This window comes from Chaetodon trifascialis, chromosome 18 (assembly GCF_039877785.1).
Source record: "Chaetodon trifascialis isolate fChaTrf1 chromosome 18, fChaTrf1.hap1, whole genome shotgun sequence".
Taxonomy (NCBI): Eukaryota; Metazoa; Chordata; class Actinopteri; order Chaetodontiformes; family Chaetodontidae; genus Chaetodon; species Chaetodon trifascialis.
Genome location: NC_092073.1, coordinates 12,967,269 through 12,989,605, shown reverse-complemented (window position 1 = coordinate 12,989,605; position 22,337 = coordinate 12,967,269). Strand labels below are relative to the sequence as shown.

Here is a 22,337-nt window from a genome sequence, read left to right as displayed (position 1 = left end):
AACGCAAAATGATAAAAAAACACTGTTATAACTAAAATTAAGAGCATCAACCAGCACCAAACAGTTCATATTGCACACAAATATGTTATTAGCCTGCTGACAACATACACAAAGGCTACTGAAGTGACCAGTGTGATAATGTGGCCATTGACCCACTATACTGTAGGTCTGGAACAGGCTAACATTTGAGTTATCACAGTGAGTTATGGTATAAAAGCCTACATAGACCCTGGAGAAGGAGGACAAGCCACGCTTTGTGTTTTCATTGTTGTAGTGTAGTGTCTCTGTGGCCCCAATCTGGGACAGGGGCCCATTGTGCCCAACAAAGTCCCGCCTGGTCACCGTGGAAACCAGCTTCATTGGGATACACAGGCATAGACACTGACTTTTAAAAAGGAGGGAGACCAGTATCACCCCGTGGTTTGAGGATCCAGGTCTGAGTTGAAGGTTGTTAATGTTATTCTCTGTCAAATGCAAACAGCATGAACTCACTCATTTGAACCTCAGATGATACCTGTCCATAGGAATATTATGTCAGTGGAAAAACAAAGAAATCCTTTTCACTTTTTGTGAAATAAATGAATAGAATATTTTGCATATTTCAGGGAGAGGAAAGCTGGTACAGTTGTTGTGTTTAGAAGACAAAAAAATAAAAATAAAAAAATCAGCAACCACCTCTGAACCAGTGGACAAAATGTCTCATAAGTCTGCTATCTGTGGGGAAAAATAGCATTTGTAATAAAGGGACACCCCAAGGTGTGGGGATCACTCATGGACAGCCTGAAACATTATTGCATGCAGGATCCATCAAGACAAGAACTGCATTTGTTCTGAAGGGAGACTCTGTATTTATTTATTTAGTTTCCTTTATTTTTTTGTTAATCTATATATTTTAGAAGACACTATAGTCCTTTCTGAGTGTGCTTTTTGCATCACATACTGAAGAAATACTGTACTTTTTTTGGTCTTGAGCCTGTGGAGTAAACATCTCTGTCACTGAACAACACTGCCACCGTGTGGACAGGAGTGGAGGGAGCGCTTCCTGCTTCCTTTTTCTGACCGGCAGCGTTGTGATGTCACTTCCTGCACATGACTTTCCCCGGGAAGACGATTTGGCGCGGACTGCTCTGTTGTTGTGTTGACTTGCCGCCGCGCTGAGCAGCTGTCAGTGAGCAAACGTTAAGTGAAAAGGTTGAAGTTATGGCTCCCATATCAAACTCAGACAAAGACGTGGACTGTCCGGCCGACGGTGAGTGTTTGTTTTCGCGTGGCTTGGCTGAGTTTGGAGGACTCGCGCACGGAAACCGAAGAAGTTAGCTAACACAGCAGCTAGCTTACACTATGACTCTACGACAAGGGGCACGCTTGGGCTATTAATACTGTGTGTGTTTTAAGACGATAGCTAACACGCTAACAATTTGCCGTACGAGGCTCGTGTTAAAAGAGGAAAACCAACACATGGCAATTTAATGTTAGCTAACTACAGTGCGCTGCTAATACTGCTTTCTTAATTTCTTGCTTCACTGCAACTTGTTTTGGCGTAGCATATAATATATTGTCATGAAGAAGCCACCCGTCGTGTCCATGACTAAAATATGGAGCTAACAAAATGACAAAATAGTAAGAAGTGTCGTCGCGTTCAACGAGCAGAAGTGTGCGCCTGCGCTCCTCGAGGAGTTCACTGCAAAAGTGACATTATCGATTATATCAGACTGTCATGTTCATACCTGCTGCTGCGTCGCCATGTCGACGTGTCTTCCTTCTCAGACGATGGAGGTGACACCTGTGGCCTGGCAAAGTCTCGATCCAGGCGCGAGAAGAGGGAAAAGGTGGGGAGGAAGTCTGCACTGGAGCAGCTCAAGAAAGCCAAGATGGGGCAGAAGATTAAATATGAGGTGAGGAACTGAAGTGTTGTGCATATGTATGTGCATCACAGTGAGTATCACACAGTCTGTGTGTAATCATTTGTTTAATTCACCTCTGACAGCATAATGTTACTTGTTGGGATCCGTCAGAGTGGCCTTTTTTCAAACATATATAAATCTTGTAAGAGAAAAAATAATAAATGAGTTTTTTCTGCTGTTATCCAACATTGAATAGTACATTTGGTTTCCAGGTGGAAGAGTTAACACACGTGTATGAGGAGGTGGATGAGGACCAGTACTCCAGGATTGTGCAAGACAGACAAGAGGATGATTGGATTATTGATGATGGTGAGTCCCAGGCTCCTATCCATTGTGAGAATATGCGTGATGGGGAGGTCTGAGTTGACAGTTTCTCTTCTCTCAGATGGAACAGGATATGTGGAGGATGGAAGAGAAATCTTTGACGATGATTTGGACGATGATGTGGTTGAAAACAACAAAGGTGAACCCTCATAAAGTATTACAGTACACGACAATGGATGTGTATTTTGAGAAAAATGTGCAGTAAATAGTTTTGTATTGATTGATTTATGTGTGTGTGTGTGTGTGTGTGTGTGTGTGTGTGTGTGTGTGTGTGTGAAAATGTTGCAGGAAAAGCAGGTGCTAAAGGAGCAGACTCCAAGAAGACTGTGAAGAAGTCGGTTGTAGCCAAGCCCAACACCATTAAGAGCCTCTTCATGAACAGTAATGTGAAAAGGCCTGTGGAGGTGTGTTTCTGCTGGCATCGCTAACTTGTTTTGGTGTTTGCTTCCATTACAAATGTTCCAAGTGTCCTCTGTGCAGATCCTAACATGAAATAAAAGAGATGCTGTTCACTTTTTCTTGCTCTTGCCTTGACCTTAAGCATCTTCTTATCTCCTGCAGAAAGATGTGGACTTGTCCAAAGATGACCTGTTGGGAGATCTCTTACAGGACCTGCACTCTGAGGTTGGCACTCTGTCATGTGGACAATGCAGAACTTTGACATAATTAAACAGAATTCAGTGTCATGTGGTGCAAAAGGACAAATGACAGGGACAACGTCCTGTTACAAGAATTAAAAATTTTTTTTTTTTTACATAGCCATATTCCCCACCTCTTTATTGTCCATAACTGATCTGATATGTTGTAATGTTTGTTTTTAAGTTTTGTCTCTCCCCCTTTTCTTACCAGAAACCAGCTCTCCTGACTCCTCCACCAGTGGTCACTCTGAAGAAAAAGAAGTCTCTTGGATCTCCCATGAACCCCTTTTCCATCAGGCCTCAGATGCCAAAGGTATCAGTCATAAGTTTCTGTCACAGTCTTGAAAAATATTTCACACATGATTGTATGTGTGAAATATGTGAAATATATGTGTCTAAACCACATCACTGACCAGATTCTGCTCTCTGAAATCAGTGATTTTAAGATGTTTTATCTCGCTCCTGTGATGCCAGGAGTCACCCTCGGCTGCGGGGTCAAAGGCCAAAGTTATCAGGCCGCCGCCCTCTGACCCGAAACCCGAGTCATCAGCCCGCCTCCCTCCCTCTACTCCTGCTCTTCCTGCGGAGAGGCGGGGAGCAAAAGTGGAGGAGCAGCATGAAGAGGAAGGTAAGAAAGACCGATACAGCTGTGTTAGCTTTCTGCTCTCTCTCCCTTGTAGCACCTCACTTTGTATTGTAATTTGTATTTCAGTCAATGACGCTCTGGCATTTGACGGAGTGGACTTCGATGAGCCGATGGAGGTTGGCCTCGAGGAGGAGAAGCCTGCAGTGAAAGACAACGCTGAGCCTAAAGCAGCAGCAGAGGTAGCCATTAAAGCGGAGCCCAAAGCAGAGCCTGAGGATCCTGTGCTATTGTAAGTTTTCTGGCTCACTCTTGTAATGGTGTGCATACATCTTGTACACTGAGCTAACAAACAGCATCTTCCCTCCTCTCTTCTTTTTCCAGGTCCAGCAGGATTGGAAGTTCTTGGGGACAAGAGGAGGAAGGTGGAGCCGGTGCGGCTCCAGCAGAGATACAGGTTGACTCCAGCCAGCTCCCGCTGGTGGAGGGGCCAGACGGGGAGCAGGTGTTCCGCTTCTATTGGTTGGATGCTTTTGAAGAACCTTACAGCCGACCAGGTAAAGCATAATCACACCTGGAGTGAATATATAGTGGATATTATCACGTCATTTCATCATCCAAAGATCCTGTTTGAACTGTTTTCTTATCTGAACTTAACTGTGGTCTAGGTGTGGTGTACTTGTTTGGAAAAGTGTGGATTGAGTCTGCAAAGTCCCATGTGAGCTGCTGCGTTACTGTCAAGAACATTGAGAGGACCATGTACCTCCTACCTCGTGAATATGTAAGTCAGTTTTCAAATGGCCTTTTTTTAAGAAACTTCCCTTATACTCAGTGTTTGCTCTGTCGTAGTCGTGACCGCTGTGAGCACACGAGATGACGATCGGAAAAAAGGTCCCTCACATTGAATTCTTTAATTGTGTTCTCATGAACAGAAAGTTAACACAAAGACTGGGGAGGCGTCGGACACTCCAGTGGGAATGATGGACGTCTACCAGGAGTTCAACGAGCTCTCAGAGAAGTTCAGGATCATGAAGTTCAAGTCCAAGGTCGGTGCTGTCCTCTGTTACGTGGCTGCACAGCCTGGATTTAAGTGTGGTATGTTTGTAACTGCTGCTTGTTTTCTGTGTTTCTCTCATCAGAAAGTGGAGAAGAGCTATGCTTTTGAAATTCCTGATGTGCCCAGTCAGTGCGAGTACCTTGAAGTCAGATATTCTGTGAGTGGCCCTGCACACACTCTCTCTCTCTCTCTCTCTCTCTCTCTCTCTCTCTCTCTCTCTCTCTCTCTCTCTCTCTCTCTCTCTCTCTCTCTCTCTCTCTCTCTCTAGTTGTTAGGTAGAAGTGGCCTGTAACTGTTTCTTATTTTATTTATTCATCTCTCTGTTAATATGTTTGCAGGCTGACTTTCCTGCGCTGCCTTCGGACCTCAAGGGGGCGACCTTTTCCCACATTTTTGGAACCAACACTTCCAGTTTGGAGCATTTCCTCCTCAGCAGGAAGATTAAAGGGCCTTGCTGGCTGGACATCAAGACGCCACGTAAGGAGGACCTTTTTCCAGAACTCTGTATATTGAGAAGTTCATGCAGAAATTTCTTTGAATTTAATAATTCACACTCTCTGTCTGTGTTAGAGCTGATCAGCCAGCCGGTCAGCTGGTGTAAGGTGGAGGCTCTCGCCCTGAGGAGTGATCTGGTCACTGTGGTCAAAGATCTGTCACCTCCACCCGTCACCGTCATGTCCATCAGCCTCAAGACCGTCCAGAACCCCAAGACGCACCAGAACGAGGTCAGAACACGTCCAGCTGTACACACAATCCAATACTCAGTTTTCCCTTTTTAGCAGGAAATTCATGGTGTGCACAGACAGACTGAAGTAGGAAGTGATATCATTGTTGCCATGCAGATTGTGTCCCTGGCTGCACTGGTCCACTATCAGTTCCATATGGACAAAGCTCCACCTCAACCTCCATACCAGACTCATTTTTGTGGTAAGTTATTTCTACTCTTCATTCAGTACTTTAATTACTACTTTTGTTACACTTTTATTGTAATGCATGAATGCAATCGAATGGAAATGTATGGGGATAATATTATTTTCATGACAAATGCGTTCTAACAGTTTTGTTTTTCTGTAGTGGTCAGCAAACCATCCGACTGTATCTTCCCCTACGACTTCAAAGATGCTGTGAGGAAGAAGGTGAGTGGCGATGGAGCTAAATAAAAGCAGCTTCTACAGCCCTTTACAGAAAGGCCGGTCAGTATCATCTGTATAAAGAATGATTGTTTTCCTCTGTTAGAATGGCAAAGTGGAGATCGCTGCGACAGAGCGGACACTGCTGGGCTTCTTCCTGGCCAAGATGCACAAAATTGACCCTGATGTGCTGGTGGTGAGTAGAAGATGTTGTGGTGATGTGATGAAAGTGAAGTGTTTTATCAGGGTAAAAATGAGCATCCTCGTTCTTGTCCTGTAGGGTCACGACATCTTTGGTTTTGACCTGGAAGTGATTCTGCAGAGGCTCAATGTGTGCAAGGTTCCCCACTGGTCAAAGATGGGACGTCTCCGGAGGGCCAATATGCCCAAACTAGGGGTAAGAAGGCTAAAAATCCTCAGCTGTTGAAGTGTTCTTTGTGTTGTATATCTCTAAGGGTTGTTGTACTTGGCAGGGTCGCAGCGCCTTCACAGAGAAGAGCGCAACCTGTGGCCGCCTGGTGTGTGATGTGGAGATCTCAGCCAAGGAGCTGATTCGCTGTAAAAGTTACCACCTGACTGAGCTGGTTGCACAGGTGCTGAAGATGGAGAGAGCCACCGTCCCTCAGGAAAACATCAAGAATCTCTACAGGTTGGTTTGTCCTTAAAGGGCCAGTTCAACCAAATCAGACAAAAGAATTGTGTGTGTGTGTGTGCGTCCTAAAATGTGAGTTTCTGTGTCAGTGACTCCCCTCACCTGCTCTACCTGTTGGAGTTGACTTGGACAGACGCGAAGCTGATCCTGCAGATGATGTGTGAGCTCAACGTGCTGCCGCTCGCCCTGCAAATCACCAACATCGCTGGCAATGTCATGGTAAGACACAGCAGCACCCTTTTCCTTTCCCTTCGTTAAATTCATACAATCATTCACAGTGTTGTGATATTAACATCCACATAAGACACGTGTAAAATGCATCTGCCTGATGCTCAGAATCCAAAATGTCTGCACGACCAGCATTATTTGAAGTGAAGCATCTTAAACACGCCTGACAAAAGGAACGAGGATGGCCAATCGTTGAGCTTTTTTAAATTCCAGTCAGCAGCTCCTGCTGCTTATTGCACAGGTGAAATGCAAAATTGAAGTCAGAAACAAAACAAGTTGCAGACAAAAGCCAGACTTTTATCTTGTGGGTGAAGTGGAAAGACGTTAAGTTTTGAATCTTAGAAGTCTTTATCAAGAGTGTTTCAGGGAAACGACAAAATATAACACAGTGGACTTCAGTCATAAGCAACCACTGGTTTACGACTCTTCTCCTTCGCCTCTTGCATCAATCATCCCATTTCTCCCTGCTTCTTCTCTGCAGTCTCGTACTCTGATGGGCGGCCGCTCTGAGAGGAACGAGTTCCTCTTGCTTCATGCCTTCCACGACAAAAACTACATCGTCCCAGACAAACCCTCCTTCAGAAAGGCCCAGCAGGAAATGGTGAAGCCAGACACAATCGCACGCAGAGCTTTTTATGTTGTTCTTGCTGTCGTGCAGTCGGTGACGAGTGTTTCTTTTTCTCTTTGTTCCTGTGTCTCAGGTGGAGGGGGAAGAAGATGTGGATGCAGGGAGAGGCAAGAGGAAGAAGAAGGCGGCCTATGCTGGAGGTCTGGTGCTGGATCCTAAAGTTGGTAAGTCTGTGTTTTTTTAAAGTCTGCATGTCTTTGTAGATACAGTGTGTCTCTAACCTCCCTCTCTGTCTGTCTGTCTGTCTGTCTGTCTGTCTGTCTGTCTGTCTGTCTGTCTGTCTGTCTGTCTGTCTCTCCCTCTCTCTCTCTCCCTCTCCTCTCTCTCTCTCTCTCTCTCTCTCTCTCTCTCTCTCTCTCTCTCTCTCTCTCTCTCTCTCTCTCTCTCTCTCTCTCTCTCTCTCTCTCTAGGTTTCTATGACAAGTTTGTGCTGCTGCTCGACTTCAACAGCCTGTATCCCTCAATCATCCAGGAGTTCAACATTTGCTTCACCACTGTGCAGAGGGAGGCTCACAACATACAGAGGAAAAACCAGGTGTGTGTGTGTGTGTGTGTGTGCAGTGTTTGTTCACATGTTTCAGATTCAGAATCTGAAAACTTGATTGATCCCTGCAGGGAAATTGCTTTGTTGCAGTGCAAATTGCTCAACACACAGTCAGAGGGAAGGATGGAAGACTTAAAAAGTGTATATGCCAAAGAACAAAGTAAAGATTAAAGTGCACAATATGTGTAAAAAAAAATAATGCTGATAATAGTAATATAAAGTAAGAGTTCACCAGGATTTCTGTTGATATCCAATGATGTCCAGCCAGTGTTGATGGTGAATGTGACCTGAAGCAGTATGTTTCCCTGCTCATGGAGCTGTGCTGCGCGCAGGCTTCTGACGCTCCCGTCTGTCCTGCAGTAGCAGTAGTAGTAGTCCCGGTCCCCCAGCCTGACTTCACCTTTTCCCCAGAGAAAAGTTCCAGCTCACTTCCAACTCTTGTTTCCATGGTAGCAGGAGGACGAGTTGGAGGAGATTCCCGAGATTCCAGATTCAAACCTGGAAATGGGAATCCTGCCCAAAGAAATCAGGAAGCTGGTGGAGCGACGTAAACAAGTCAAACAGCTGATGAAGCAGCAAGACATCAACCCAGACCTCTACCTGCAGGTACACACACACACACACACACACACACACACACACACACACACACACACACACACACACACACATACAAAGTTCACACATACTTGCACGTTCACACTGAAACACAGTAGATTTGATTCACTGATGTTGAGCACTTGGTGACAGTTTTTTTTAATTGTGGGGAAAAAGCATCATAACATCCACAGAAACCTCTCAATCCGCTCCAGCTGCATAATTGACTTCTTCTCTGTCAGTCTGGATGCGTCTGTCATCGTTAAAATCCCAGAGCAGCGCAGCAAGCAGCATATTTATTTAGCCATATATTAGTGACTGTTTGGATCATACTGAGTGCACACAACAGCAGTTCAGCATCTCTGAGTGCATTATGTTATTTTCTGCTCTCATGACCTGCATACAGACACATTTATTTACAATATTTTGATGGTAGTTAGATCTTGCGCCAACCTGAGATGTGCGTATGATCGAGAGTTTTATCTGTTTGGCCTGATTTGAGTCTGTGTCTCCATCAGTATGACATCCGTCAGAAGGCTCTGAAGCTGACTGCTAACAGTATGTATGGCTGCCTTGGATTCAGCTATAGCCGCTTCTACGCCAAGCCACTCGCGGCCCTGGTCACACACAAGGGCAGAGAGGTGAGTCAAAAACCGTACTGTACACAAACACATCTGGAGCTTTGAAAAGTTTCAGCTGTCACACCTCTGATAGATAAAACAGAGCTAAACGGAGCTTGTGGTTAAACAGAAGTGGTTCATTTATTGAGGCACGCACTGATTAGATAATGGTGGTGTCCTGCAGTCCTTTTGTGCGTTCTGGTCTTTGGAGTTGCCTGACTGCCAATAGGAGAGTACAATAGGGGATCATATACGTCCATTTCCATCCACAAGAGGGCACTGCTGCATCATTTTCCACCTCGTGCGCCACTCCTTCCACTGTTCCATGTCGGCTTTGACTTTCTCTTCTGTTTTGCTTTTCTCCTGCCTCACATTCGTGCTCCTTTCTCTCTTCCTCCCTCACCCTGTGCCCTTCCCCGTTCTAAATACGATTATTCCTTCAAGTTCTTTTTTGTCTGAATCGGAGACTTGTTGGAGGGTCTGTGATGTCAGTGGCTCGATCAAAGTATTTTCCAGTCACACAATGCCACAGGAGCACACATGACGCTCACATGCTCTCCGTGTCATGTCTGATTGTGTTCTTTCAACACATGCAGCAACACGGAGACGCACGCTCAATAAATTAGTGCACAGAGGCGCGCGTACTGCATGACAGAAACGGCTAAATCTGGTATTGTAACTGAACACCACACACACACTCTCTCCCACCATGTCGGCGGTAGTACTCATGTTCATTTAATGAGCTCTAACAGTACACATCCTCAGCAGAGGTGTCGAGCTTTGCCTCAGGGGAGTCCTTCATTAAGATCCCCTTACACGCTCATTGTGTTCCCTAATAGAGGGCAGGGCAGTAACTCTGTGTGTGCGTGTTATACTGTCAGTCCGTTTGCGCCTGCAGCCACGCTTGTTGTTCGGCTGACAAAGCTACATTGTAAAAGGTGCACACTTGATTCGCGGGGACAGGTGGGAGTTTCTCTCCCTGCAGACTTACAGCTTGTATCTCTGTCAACAGCCAGAAGAGGATGGGTTGATTACATTTTACCTCGTTCTGGCTTTATTTTATCCAGGAAGTGTCACGGCTCTCAAGACAAGAAGTTGGCTACATTTTCATTGTGTAAAATGGTGACAGCACCGCACTTTACAAGTTGTGTGCAGGCATGTGGTCGGTTATCCTAATGTTTTACGAGCCTTAAATGAATCTCCATATAATAAAATTCAGTCATTTTTTACTTATCCCTACAAAAATAGCGCAAAATATCTTTCACATTTCTCAAAACAGCTCTTGTTGCATAATCTAGGTGTTTTGTAGCAGTGTGGGTTCAGTCCTCAGTAACCTTCACGCTGTTCACAGTGACAGCACTGGTTACACATCACACACAAGCGACACAGAGTATTTTGCCACAGTGCTGCAGGGAGCACGGCGACGCAGACTGTTGTCATTGAGGAAACAAACATTTTCTGTTTGGATCCTCGATTGTGGGTGTTCAACACTTGGACTCTCCCTAACAATCTTCCTGCTTCAGTAATTTAAGAATGAGCTCCTGACACGAAGTGACGCTTGGTTTGTGTGCCACATTGTCGTATTCATCAATCAAATAAAGAAGTAAAACTGTACATCCAGAGTCAAGTATTAGCGGTCAGAGCTGATGTGATTGGCTCTGTAGTGTAAATGCTGCATGGAGAGATATATTGTGAAAAACTCAATACTGATGTCCTCAGGTCGTCTCAGCAGGTGTCCCAGAAGTGAAGACTGTCGATATCAAAGGAGCTGTTCCTCCAGCACCGACAGAAAAGACCAGTGACCACAGATTACAGGAGACCTCGAGTCTTATCTGTCCTATCTGATACAGAGTCAGGAAGTCAAAACTAAAAGTCAAATCTCAAGCTTTATTCTCAGACTAAAAGGCAAATAAGAGGCCTTTTATATTGGTGGAAATTGGAGAGCTGATGTGCGGCTGCATTTGGTATAATATAAACAATAATTTTGTTTCTCTTTATAGTTATTGTGTTGATGTATGTTGTGATTGATTTACATTGAAACGGTTTCAGGTCATTTAAAGCTGCTTTTGAAAGCTGCCTCCTTCGCCTCCAGCATTTTCTCAGCCATCTGAGGTTACCCGGCGTGCTGAAGGGGTCGTAACCAGAATGGACTTTATTCAGGCCTTGATCACAAGTATACAGAGATGTTGCGAAACAAATATCTTCCTTTGCAAACAGGGTTTTAGGTCAGTAAAACTAAGATTTTTTTAAAACCTCTTGTTTACATGTATCCGTGTGTTAACCAGAATGTTTGGGATTCGATCATGTCAATGATCATGTCAGCTGGTTAGGTTACGTTTGGTTCACACTGCAAGGCCGTGTGCTGGAAACGTGATGAATAATTACAAATAATAAATAAATTAGCTACTTTTGTTTGTCTTTTAACATCCAACTGCCAAAGATATATACGATAATTAAGCATGCGCAGAATATTCTTCTTCAGTATTTGATGTATTGTTGATGTAGACTTTATCGCCACCTATTGGGCAGGCATGCTCGTCTGCATGTGCAGAGATATTTTGGAAAACAAAGGTCAAGTGGACAAACTGTTTCATTTTTTTTAATGGACAGGGAAAATATCTGTTTGTGTGAAACATTCACTTACGTGTTGTCAGGGCCTGAATTAGGACGTGGCACATTGTACGTAGTCTGGAGTAATGTAGCTGATTGGAGTGATGTGCATGAGAAAGGTCATCCGTCTGATCTGAATCCACAATTTGCTGAGTACACAGCGTGGACCTCAACTCGCTGAGGGCGCAGGACATCCCGCTTTGCACAATCTTAGTGTTTTGTTTACTTTGTATCCATGATCCAAGACACATCTATTTATACTGCAGGTTTGGGGAGAGCACTGCATCAACACAACCAGGGAGTCCCACTGCGAATAAGATACCATAAATAGTGCTGTTGAGGGTAATTTATTACTCCCTGAAATCGATATTTGGACATTTATGTGTTAGATATTCTGTTGAAATCTTTAGCTGAAATCCTCGAGTCTGTTCTGACAAATCCAGGTACCCCGTGCTGTTTAAAACTGCATTTAGAAATGGTGTCGCATCACAGAGTCATATTAATGTGAAATATTTGTGATCTCTCATCCAACCCCTGCTTATTTTTTCATTCGCTGGATTGACGATACCAAAGTAAAGCCAGCTTCTGTAAAACCACAGGTTGTGTTCCCAGTATATGAGCTGTCACACTCTGACTCTGCTTCAGGGAACAGTTTAAACAAAATGAAGCCGGTTGATTGAATTTGCACGGAGCCCTAAAGTTAAATAACCGTAAGCCAAGTAGTTCTTGGTAGTTTCCAACTGCAGCGAGCCAGAAAGGGCCAGCTGGCATTTATAGCAGGGTTTCAAGTGTATTTGTGGGTATTGCCGTTTGCACCCCCACCCCCGTTTTAATCGTCACATTTGCACTCTACTTTCATATCGTGATTTAGGAGGCTTTTTATTTTTGTAATTGTAACACGTACACCGACCACTACTCTACCCACAGTGTAAATCTCCCCCGCCCCTCAGCGCTCCCTTCATCTGTTTGGACGAATGAATGTGCATGTGTTCTGTGTATTTATTGATTGGCTTAGCTCTCATCTTTCTCTCACTCTTGTTTTAAATTGAGGCCTAAACCCCCCCCCCCCCTTATGGCAGGACGGGTCAGGCCAGGGGCCACAGTGGTTTGTTGGCCCAGCGGGAGGTTCAGATGAGGGGGTTGACAGACCCTTGGCGGTGGCTTTTCTCATCAGACTTGCCAAGTTAAGAGGGGAAAGCCCCCACTTAGCTCCCCTCCTCACTCTTGTGTGTGTTCCTTGAGAATGTCTTACATCTATCTGTGCCTGCGTGCGTGCGTTGATGTACATGTGTCTATGTGTGTGTGCGCACAAGTGCTACTGGCCGAACTCTGCCCTTTGTCGGGGGACCATTTGTTGTGGCCCTACTCTGTCCTGGTATGTGTGGGTATTAAAGGGGGATGATGGGTATTAAGAAGAAGGTGAAGGTTTAGGATTACACAGCCACAGATTGATGTCCCCCTCAACCCCTCAGTGTTATTTTGGGTCCTTTTGTATGTTCGCCAGAGAACAGTTGGGTGCAGAGAAACAGATATGTGAAACTCAGACAACTTACATGCATGTGGTTATAATAGGCTGATAAATGCATTTGTCATGCCAGGATGACGCTTATTGTCCACCGACGACTGGCTGGTGGATCCGTCCTAGGAGAAAGTAGAGTTTTCTGCACATGCTCTTGCAGATCTGAGATCAGTTGCAGGGAAAACTGCACAGCATTTGGCTGGACGTTTGTGGTAACATCCCACGCTGGTGTTAATGTTGCTCGTCATAGCCAATAGAGAAGTGTCTGTTAACAGTCGAGGAGTGTAGTTCATCTTTCTCTTTGGTGTCTTTAAATATAAGTAAGGAGTTGAGATGAAACGTTATGAAAAATTCACATCAATAGTGACCAAAACTTATAACACACTGAATTAATTTCACCAAGTTTTGTATTGAAAACCACAATTACAGTTAGCGACGCTTCGCACTTCTGTTTTGCATTAACATTATATATAATAATGACATAGCCATTACCATGTCGTCTGTCATGGCGAATAGTCAGCATTCACATGGTGCATGTAGTGTTTTTACATGAGTAGATAACACTGAAAGCTTCAAACCATGATGTTTTACACCTTTCCGAAGTCCCTACATCCTGCATTAAGCGAAAAGTTAACGCACCTCACATTGGCTGTGAAGTATTGGGTGGTGGTCACATAGAGGACTCATAAGGTTCATGGCGTTGCCCCTTTAGCTGCAGTTTTCTTTATGCATGTTCTGCAGACAGGGTGACCATCTTCCACCAATTTCCCTCAATGCTCTTATAAAAGCCAAGACATGACAAAACTTCAGACTTAGCCCTCTTGGAAGGCTGAAAAATCTCCGTTTTCATTGACAGAAAACAAACTGGTGTTGCACGCTGCGGTTGTGTCCCTGCGTTTGCCAACTTTGGTTGATGCTGAACAGTATTTTTAATCATGATAAAAGTTCCAAACGGTGATGCAAGCTGTTGGTGTTTTAACATGGTTTAGCATGAAACTGGTGTCCTTTTCGTCCCTAGTGAGGACACAGAATGAATCAGAAGCTCTTTTCCAACATGCTTTAATACAGGAAGCATGTGAACCTTCTCCTGTCTCTGAACATGAACTTGTATGCCTGTGTTTGCGTGTTTACGTCCTCCTAATCGAGCGATGTTAACAACGGAGGCTCGTGGAAGCCGCTGATTGTTGTGGAACGCAGATTGGTTTGACCTTTTGGCCCTTTTGCCAGCAAACCTGACAACCATTAGCAGGTGTGTGTGTGTCAGGACGGAGGACGACTCCTCAGAGCCATTCTGCTGTAATTGAGTCTCTGTCCTTGTGTTTAAAAACAGCCTGACAGGAGCTGGTAGTTGACATTATTGGATGGCATGCAGAGTGAAGGATAGAAGCGGGCTTGGGTAACCGAGCCGAGGGCGTGGAGAGGTCAAAGTTTGGTTTAGGTTAAACCTTTGTGAGTGAGGGTGCGTGTGCTTGTAATGAAGTCTAAGTAAATATTGTTGGCCCCGGTGTCCGTCATTCAGGTTCTATACCATTCCTCTTGTCTCGAGAAGCACAAATCATTTCCCAGAATTAGACCCTTGAATACCTAAACCACCCTATCATGTCTTATGTGTGTGTAAATAATATTGCCGCCTCCATTTCTTTCATTCAGTGTCTCAGTCGCTGCTGCTGTCTCAGAATCACGGGTCATTTTTACATTTCCCCGAATTAGACATTAGCACACGAGCCTGCACATGCTTGCTTGCTTGCTTGTGTGTGTGTGTGTTGGGGGGCACCATGCATGTGTGCATGCTCATGTCTGGGGAAATGAGGGCTGCGTGTTTCCATCGTTCTGTGCCCCTCTTAAAGAGCTGGCTTTACTCCTGATAGGAGTGGACTTAACAAATAGTCACATGGGAGCAGCGCTGCTATTTTGGCTACATTAGCTTGTCTGTGAGGGATGACAGTGGACAGGTTTAGGAAGCTAAACTGCGACTTTAGTAACACCTACTAATGAGGCCATGTGAGACGGGGCTAACGTCAGGGATTACGATTTATTATGAATTGCTCTGACATATGTTGTCTTTATCAGGGCTACTGATAGAACTGTAAATGAGAGGATAATTAAGTACATGTTTGGAGCTGACTTGGGAAGTAGGTGATACATGCGTTCACTTCTATTAAAACCTTCAGATTTCTTGACCGAATGAACTTGATCTTCTAATCAACTTTACAGCAGTTCATGGATGACAAAGGTATAACGTAGGTGTAGACCAGTTTCTGAATAATTTCCCCTCGTGTGTGAGCAGCTCCTTGCAAATGTTAATTTAATAGAAATAGAAAAGGATCAGTGGTGGGTGTCTCGTACCACAAATGACTGGTCATAGCTCTGAGAGGTACGGTGTACTGTTGCTATTTGAAACTAGTAATTTCAGCTTTGATGTTTTGCTTGTCTTAATAACCACAAGTGTAGCCAGTCCTCTTATCCTGTTGGACTGTTTTAACTGACTGAATTACAGTACAAAGATGTCTCTTTCTGATCGGTCACCACAACCACATCACCTACTGTTATATTGTGTTAGCTAAGCGACCACGCCACACATTCCTAGTTGAAATATTTAAGTGATAATGTAGAAAGTTGCGACTTGCGACGTATTTAAACCTGCAATAACTGAGTTTTTTTAAACCGCTAGAGCTCAGCAGAAACGAGCTGTGATCACTTTGACGCATCATCATATCACTTCCTGAGGGAAACGTCAGGCTCTTGAGCTGCTAAATGCTCCACCGTGTTTGGTGCTGAGCAGGTTGCATTCACTGACTTTTTGGAGCTTTTAGAGCTTAACAGCCGCTGCTGAAAATAACACAATAAGAGCAGTGAGACTGAACTAAAACTAAAAAAAAAAATATTGAAAAGACGCTTTAAAGATAAAAATATGTTTACAAAAATTAGATTTGACTCAGTGTATGATTGATGAAATAGTCGGTTCACCTTCCTGCTATCCCAAACGCGCTAACCTGAGCTCTTCTTGACTATCCACACAAACGTACGCTACTTCCTGTCAACATTTTAGGAATTCATTGGCGACCACTTTGACTGTGCCAGGGGTGAAGTGACACATCAGGATGTGTCCTTTCCGGCTATTAAAGCACCATATTTTTAATTGACCAGACAGCGGGAGGATTGTTGTCATTGTCGAGTTATTTTCAATGAATGCCGGCGCGTGTGATCTCAGCCGGTTGTATTAAATCAGACACAGCTTTACAACAGATTGACCCTCCCAGCAGCAGACATGAGAACACAGCTATGGCATCTGCCAGGACAGGTGTGTGTGTGTGTGTGTGTGTGTGTGTGTGTGTGTGTGTGTGTGTGTGTGTGTGTGTGTGTGTGTGTGTGTGTGTGTGTGTGTGTGTGTTTGTGTTTGTGTTTGTGTGTGTGTGTGTGTGTGTGTGTGTGTGTGTGCGCGCGCTCATGCATTCTTCCATGCAAGTGAAATCATTTTAGTGAAAGACGGATTTTCTCTCTCTGTGGGTGTGTGTGTGTGCACATGAGAGCTCACACTAGCAGAAGAGAGGCTCACATTTTTTTTACGCATCTTTGTGTGTGAGATTGTGTCAGTGAAAGAGGGCGTCTCTGTGTTTGTGTGTGAGTGCATGCGCGCATACTTACGCGCCTTGTGTACGTGTTGTGCGTACAACACCCCCACCCCACCCAGCTCTGACAGTGGTGTGTTCCTCCACAGGTGCTATTTCAGTCGGCCGACTGTCATCCCAAAATGCTTTTCAGCTGAGTGCTTTTCAAAACAATCGTCAGTGGTGCCCCAGGCTCTTTTTACAAGGGCCCTCTGCCGCACTGAGGCTTAACATGCTGCCTCTGATCCGCTGATCAGCGGAGGGGTGTATGGGGTATGCATGTGTGTGTGGAGGCATTCAGAATGGGAGGTTGAAGGTGGGACTTGGATCACCTTTTGCAACTTGCTCATTTGTCCACTCGTCGTTCTGTTTGTCACTTTAAGCGGTGAAGGCCAGTTTGGACCCATTTTCCTCATTGAAATTGACAGCCTGGCAAAAGACAAAAGATATTTTGATCAGGAGGTCGGGGGGTGGATTGAAGTAAAGAATACATGGGAGTGACATGATAACAAGGCACATAAATCCCTAATAGATGAGACCAACAAATAGCTGAGTAACAGCTGGGGGAAAGGTGGATATCACAACAAGGTTGAACTGCTCATCAATTAGCATGACAGGGTGCAATAATGCACAGCTAATGAGTGCAGCTCATGCACAGACACACAGGTGCATGTGCAATGACGTGAGACACAGTTAAAAGTAAATGAACAGTGAGTGTACAGTGAGATGCAAGGACTAAGACATCAAACCTCCAGTCCGTTTCTGTCCTATGTGTTCTGAAAATCCTGATTTTGGTTTATTCGGCCGCGCTAGTAAGCTGGACAACAGTTGTTTTTCATCATGGGCCTGCGCTCCTGCACTTGTCTCCCTCGGTCACTTCGTGGCAGCTTTGAGTGTTACAGACTACGGTAGCACCACTTAACCCAACTACATCTTTTAGCAACATTGGCAGGGTCAGGTGCCCTGAAGTCTGCGCCCTCAAGTCTCAAGGCAGATTGTTGGGTACATTATGTTCTAAAGAATGGGGAGTACGAAGGGAAAATGTCACTTGCAAGCTGTGCGAGTCAGTTGTTGAAATACTGTAAGGACACAAGAACCCTCCGCAGCACACATGTACGACTGTCCTGAACCGCTGGGTCTGAAGAGGCTGCAGCCTGTTTGAAGATGCCATCTGCCACAAGTTTCCAGCTTATCTTTTAGGTTCAGTGGGACTGTAATTCTGACTGTCATATAATCAACAAGGGACCATGTACATTTTTATTATAATCTGGTCTGGACGGAGATCCACATCCGAGAGATGTGAGTGTTGATGGAGCTAGAGCCTGTTGTTTGTGATGTGAATCGGTGGTGCAGCGCTGTTGTTACAGGGCAGCTGCAGCTCCTAATGCATGCTGAGGCAGGAGGTCTGTCCACAATCAAAATCATCATAATAGAATTTACTTATAATAGAGGATACTTGGTTAAATGAAAAGTGTGGGTGTCACGCCAACATGCTTTAATGTAGATAGTGAGAGTAATTATTCTATAATGTGATATTCAAGATTAATTTACCATATGCAATTGGTTTCTTATTTTGTCTTACTGCATATAAACTGGCTGCCATGATGTTTATGATCTATTGGTTGAAAGCATTTTCAGCATCTCACTGATGTATAAAATCTGTAAAAATGTTGTCTAGCTGACACAAGTAAGCTTAACTTTGAGTCAGGACAGTAGTATTTGTAATACTTTGGTGTGACTCTCCAAGTTAAAGGTTGCCTTGTTTTGAACAAGCACTCATGCAAACTCCTTCGGTGCAATGTGTTCTACTTGACGCATACGTACGGAGAGCACAAACTGAGCCTGGATGGCGGCCTGAAAAGGTAGACTGAGGTGGGAAAAACCTGTCTTTTCTACCCAGAAATCCTCGGTCCTGATCCTTCGCTCTGTGGGAGCACTCGTCAGTGAGCCGCTCAATTAGTGTCCAGTCTAATTACACTGTATTAACACCAAGGAGCCAAGAAGCGAAAGAGGCAGGAGCAAAACTGAGTGATGCTGTACGGTGGGAGAAGAAGATTGAAATGATAACTGCAAGATTTGAACTGATTTTATACATTTACAGAAGGGGGAATAGAGCAAGAAGGAGACTGATGTTGGTTAGTTGGAGATATAAAACTATTAAAATTGGACATGGGGGAGATGGTGTGAAAGATTTGATTGTATTACCGAGAGAAATAACACAATATCACGACAACGAGTCAAAGTGGAGCTTTTTCAGTTGTTTTGCCCAGTATGAGCGGCATTCGCGGCGCTGACGAGCGCAGTCATCAGACAGAAGATGTACACACTCATTTTACCTCCTTGGCCTGTGTGTTTGCATTTGTCCATATATTATGTGTGTGTTGGTATGTGTTTAAAGATGAGCGCTCACGCACACGCACACGCATTGCATCATGGTCAAACGACTTGTCTTTCACACGGTTCATTCCGTAAAACAGTCCGTCCTGCTGGAAGTGACAGCATATGGAAAACCCGTCTAAATGAGTCCACACATCAATTACATCAACACGTTCTCACCTCGCCCGCCTCCCCCCTCGCCTCGCCTCGCCTCGCCTCGCCTCGCTTTGCTGTCGCTGTGTCCCTGCCTTCCCACATCTCTCTATTCATCACTTCTCTGCCCTTTTCCTTCTGTCTGTTCTCTGATCATTCCACACTCTGCTTCTGTCTGCTGCCTCTTCCAGCGCCTCTCTGTTGCTGTTGTGTCACAGAGCCCACAGCTTGTATTGAAGGGTAGATTTTAAAGTGGATTTGTTGATATGATTATATTCATCATGACACCGTAAAGTTTGTCAACATTAAGAGATCTCTCTCTCTCTATAGTGTCTGTATTAGCAGAAGACAAAAGGCCTGCGTTAAACAGTGCAAGTGGCTGTGACTTAATGAAATATGACTTTTATTGTGCCAATCGGGAGCTAAACGGTAAAAATACAGTGTACAGAAATGTGCACTTGCATGGATTTGGTCTGCCAGGCTGCAGCTTTTTGTTGGATGACGATGTATTGCAGCAAAAGCTGATCCGGATTCAACTTTTTTCACCATTTCATAGCACGCTTTTCATGTGTTCCTGTGCTACTGAGCATAGATTCTGTCGAAGATAAGCGACAGAAGAACATCCTCTTCAGTGTCTACGTCCAGTTTATATCTGCAGCCTCTGCGTTTCTGACCTGCTTCACCTTCGACTCCATCCTTTCTTTGTTGTAGCGTTCGATACAGTTGACGGTCAGATGTTTTCAGTGTGTGGAGTTTCAGCTTGTGAATGTTTTATATCTCAACAATGATCGTTTCTTCAGCTTCTTTTTGTGCGTTAAATGACCTGCTCTCCGCTCGCTAAATGCTGCTTTGATTCACATTTAACCTAAAAGAAAAAAGCTTCTTCAGTCATGACTTGAAGCCACAAAAAAGCATCTTTGTTTTGTTTTTGGGGGTATTGAAAATATCTCAGATTATTATATCTGAAGTCAAAACTGATGACCGTTTTGCTGTGATGTAGATGAATCAACCTGTACAGTCAATCAAATCAGGAGACAGGCTCGTCGTTCCGTCTGCCTGAAGCTTAGCAGCACACTTTAGTGTGTCTGTGCTGAGGCCAAGATTTGTGTGTGTGTGTGTGTGAATGTGTGTGTGTTTGCGGCGAGACCTTGACCTTGACTGCAATCCCTAATGGAGGAGGCTGTTCTGTGAATGACTCAAACTCCCCCCACCGTACAGTGGTATGTAGCAGCCCATAAAGCATGCTTAAGTCCCACTCTGGTTTCAGGGAGTGGAACACCCCCCCTCTGTTTCCCCTGTCCTGCCGCAGCCCGACCCCGCCCCTTCCTCACACTCTGAAATAGCCACGTCCTTGTCCCCACAGCACAGTGTGAGTCGGGGTGTGTATATATGCGGCCGTGGTTGATTGAGGAGCAGATTGCTGGTGACAGGTCACACTGCGTTCCGTCCCTCCGACCCCCCCAGATTAGCCACCCGCAGCCCCCCCCACACACACACGCTGCCCTCCCCTCCTCTGGGCCCCCACCTGTTGGGATCCCTCTGCTGCTCAGATCTCTCTCTCTCTCTCTCTCACACACACACACACACACACACACACACACACACACACAGTGGACAACCTGCGTTAACAGAATTCCCTTATTTGTCCGTCACTCACTCTGCGGGTAATAAAGGCCATTACGAGTCATTAAGGTGCGCTTACGCGTGTGTGCGTATGTGTCGCCCGGCTGGGATGTGTGTGGGTTGAAAAGACGCCTGTCACAGCACGCTCTCATAATTGCCCTCTTAGCCAATTATCCCCCATTTAAAAGCAAGTCACCTGCTCTGTTCCCGTGTCCACACAAATGCGCGCACACACGCCACACACACAGAATAAATAACATAGAAACTTCATGTTTAATCATTGTTTGTTCCCGAGCGGTATGTTTGTTTACTGTGCTGCAATGCTGTATGGGTTGTAATGTGTTCTTTTGTTTGTGGCGGTCCTCGTTTGTTCTATTGTCAAGTCAGAGTCATTTGTGGGGCACATTTCAGACAATGCAAGCTCGTCATGCTTCAGACACAACAAATAACATAAAATGAAAGACGTGAACGTGTATTTTAATTCACTGTGTTTGTTTCCTCCTTCAGATTCTGATGCACACCAAGGACATGGTTCAGAAGGTGAGCTTTTAACAAGCTTTTGGTTGTCCTGATCAGTCAATATAATCCAAATCTAGTCAAGGAAGATTAAAAAAGCTTCAAATACTCAGGTGAATAGGATTTGACTTTATTCTTTATTTCTATATCCTGACTATGGCAAGTTAAAATTGGTATTTAAGAGAAGTCTTTATTTCTGCCTGTGGGAAATTGACATGTTAGAGTTAGAAAGAGGTTAGAAAAAAGCTGAAGAACTGTTTGAATGAAGTAATTAAAAATTACATTAAAGACATTAAAGAAATTATAATGATGAAATGAGACACGTCCATTATGTATAATACCTTAGAAGATGTGAGTTGAACAAGCATTTGTGTCAAAGAAGTCAAGTCGTGCGACTATATGTACTCTAAGTATATAGGTATTTATAAGAAATACAATATACGTGGTAATACTTTGCAGTTTTATGTACAGTGTGTTACTCTTTATATAATGGGTGTGCAGTACTGTGTATGTTATGTACTCACAATATACAGTGATAATACAATGCCATGAAATACACACAAAAAGAAGAAATGATTATAATACAGTCACGTTAAAATACAGCAATAACAATATAGTATTATTATGTAGAGATATAAGAGATATAATGCAGTTGTATTACTCCACAGTAATAATAATAGATTTTTCCAGGTTGAACTCTTGGCTAATTGATCTGTTGATCGTCTGGTTTGGTGTCACTGGTCGTCTTTGATGTTTTCAGTTGAAATGGATGGGATTCAGGGCGTTTATACTGCGTATATGTTCTATAAATTCATTAAATCTGCTTTGCTGTCCAGTCATAGTTTGAAGCCAATAATGTAAGTTATCTTACTTCTTTAACTATTTTTCTTTTTGCCTCTTGTGTCACACAGATGAATCTGGAAGTCATCTACGGAGACACTGACTCCATTATGATCAACACCAACAGCACGTCTCTAGAGGAAGTTTTCAAACTCGGCACTAAGGTTTGTAGTAGACCTGTTGCATG

General features: G+C 44.3%; 1 protein-coding gene across 2 annotated transcripts in view; it reads left to right on the top strand.

Annotated features, from left to right (window-relative positions):
- Positions 1–1,102: 1,102 nt before the first annotated feature.
- pola1 (polymerase (DNA directed), alpha 1) overlaps positions 1,103–22,337 on the top strand; it is a 51,120-nt gene continuing 29,885 nt past the window's right edge. Inside the window, exons 1-28 of one of the 2 annotated variants that reach the window (XM_070986296.1) lie at positions 1,103–1,249; positions 1,768–1,895; positions 2,117–2,213; positions 2,290–2,367; positions 2,517–2,632; positions 2,790–2,852; positions 3,078–3,179; positions 3,341–3,494; positions 3,579–3,741; positions 3,834–4,006; positions 4,118–4,230; positions 4,382–4,495; positions 4,589–4,663; positions 4,845–4,983; positions 5,077–5,231; positions 5,349–5,433; positions 5,581–5,642; positions 5,743–5,832; positions 5,917–6,033; positions 6,110–6,285; positions 6,378–6,507; positions 6,998–7,117; positions 7,218–7,308; positions 7,555–7,679; positions 8,142–8,294; positions 8,804–8,926; positions 21,302–21,334; positions 22,222–22,314. In XM_070986296.1, the coding sequence (XP_070842397.1) occupies positions 1,201–1,249; positions 1,768–1,895; positions 2,117–2,213; positions 2,290–2,367; positions 2,517–2,632; positions 2,790–2,852; positions 3,078–3,179; positions 3,341–3,494; positions 3,579–3,741; positions 3,834–4,006; positions 4,118–4,230; positions 4,382–4,495; positions 4,589–4,663; positions 4,845–4,983; positions 5,077–5,231; positions 5,349–5,433; positions 5,581–5,642; positions 5,743–5,832; positions 5,917–6,033; positions 6,110–6,285; positions 6,378–6,507; positions 6,998–7,117; positions 7,218–7,308; positions 7,555–7,679; positions 8,142–8,294; positions 8,804–8,926; positions 21,302–21,334; positions 22,222–22,314 (3,117 nt within the window). In that variant the 5' untranslated portion in view covers positions 1,103–1,200. The remainder of the gene's footprint in view (positions 1,250–1,767; positions 1,896–2,116; positions 2,214–2,289; positions 2,368–2,516; positions 2,633–2,789; positions 2,853–3,077; positions 3,180–3,340; positions 3,495–3,578; positions 3,742–3,833; positions 4,007–4,117; positions 4,231–4,381; positions 4,496–4,588; positions 4,664–4,844; positions 4,984–5,076; positions 5,232–5,348; positions 5,434–5,580; positions 5,643–5,742; positions 5,833–5,916; positions 6,034–6,109; positions 6,286–6,377; positions 6,508–6,997; positions 7,118–7,217; positions 7,309–7,554; positions 7,680–8,141; positions 8,295–8,803; positions 8,927–21,301; positions 21,335–22,221; positions 22,315–22,337) is intronic. The other variant, XM_070986297.1, reaches the window with a different exon arrangement.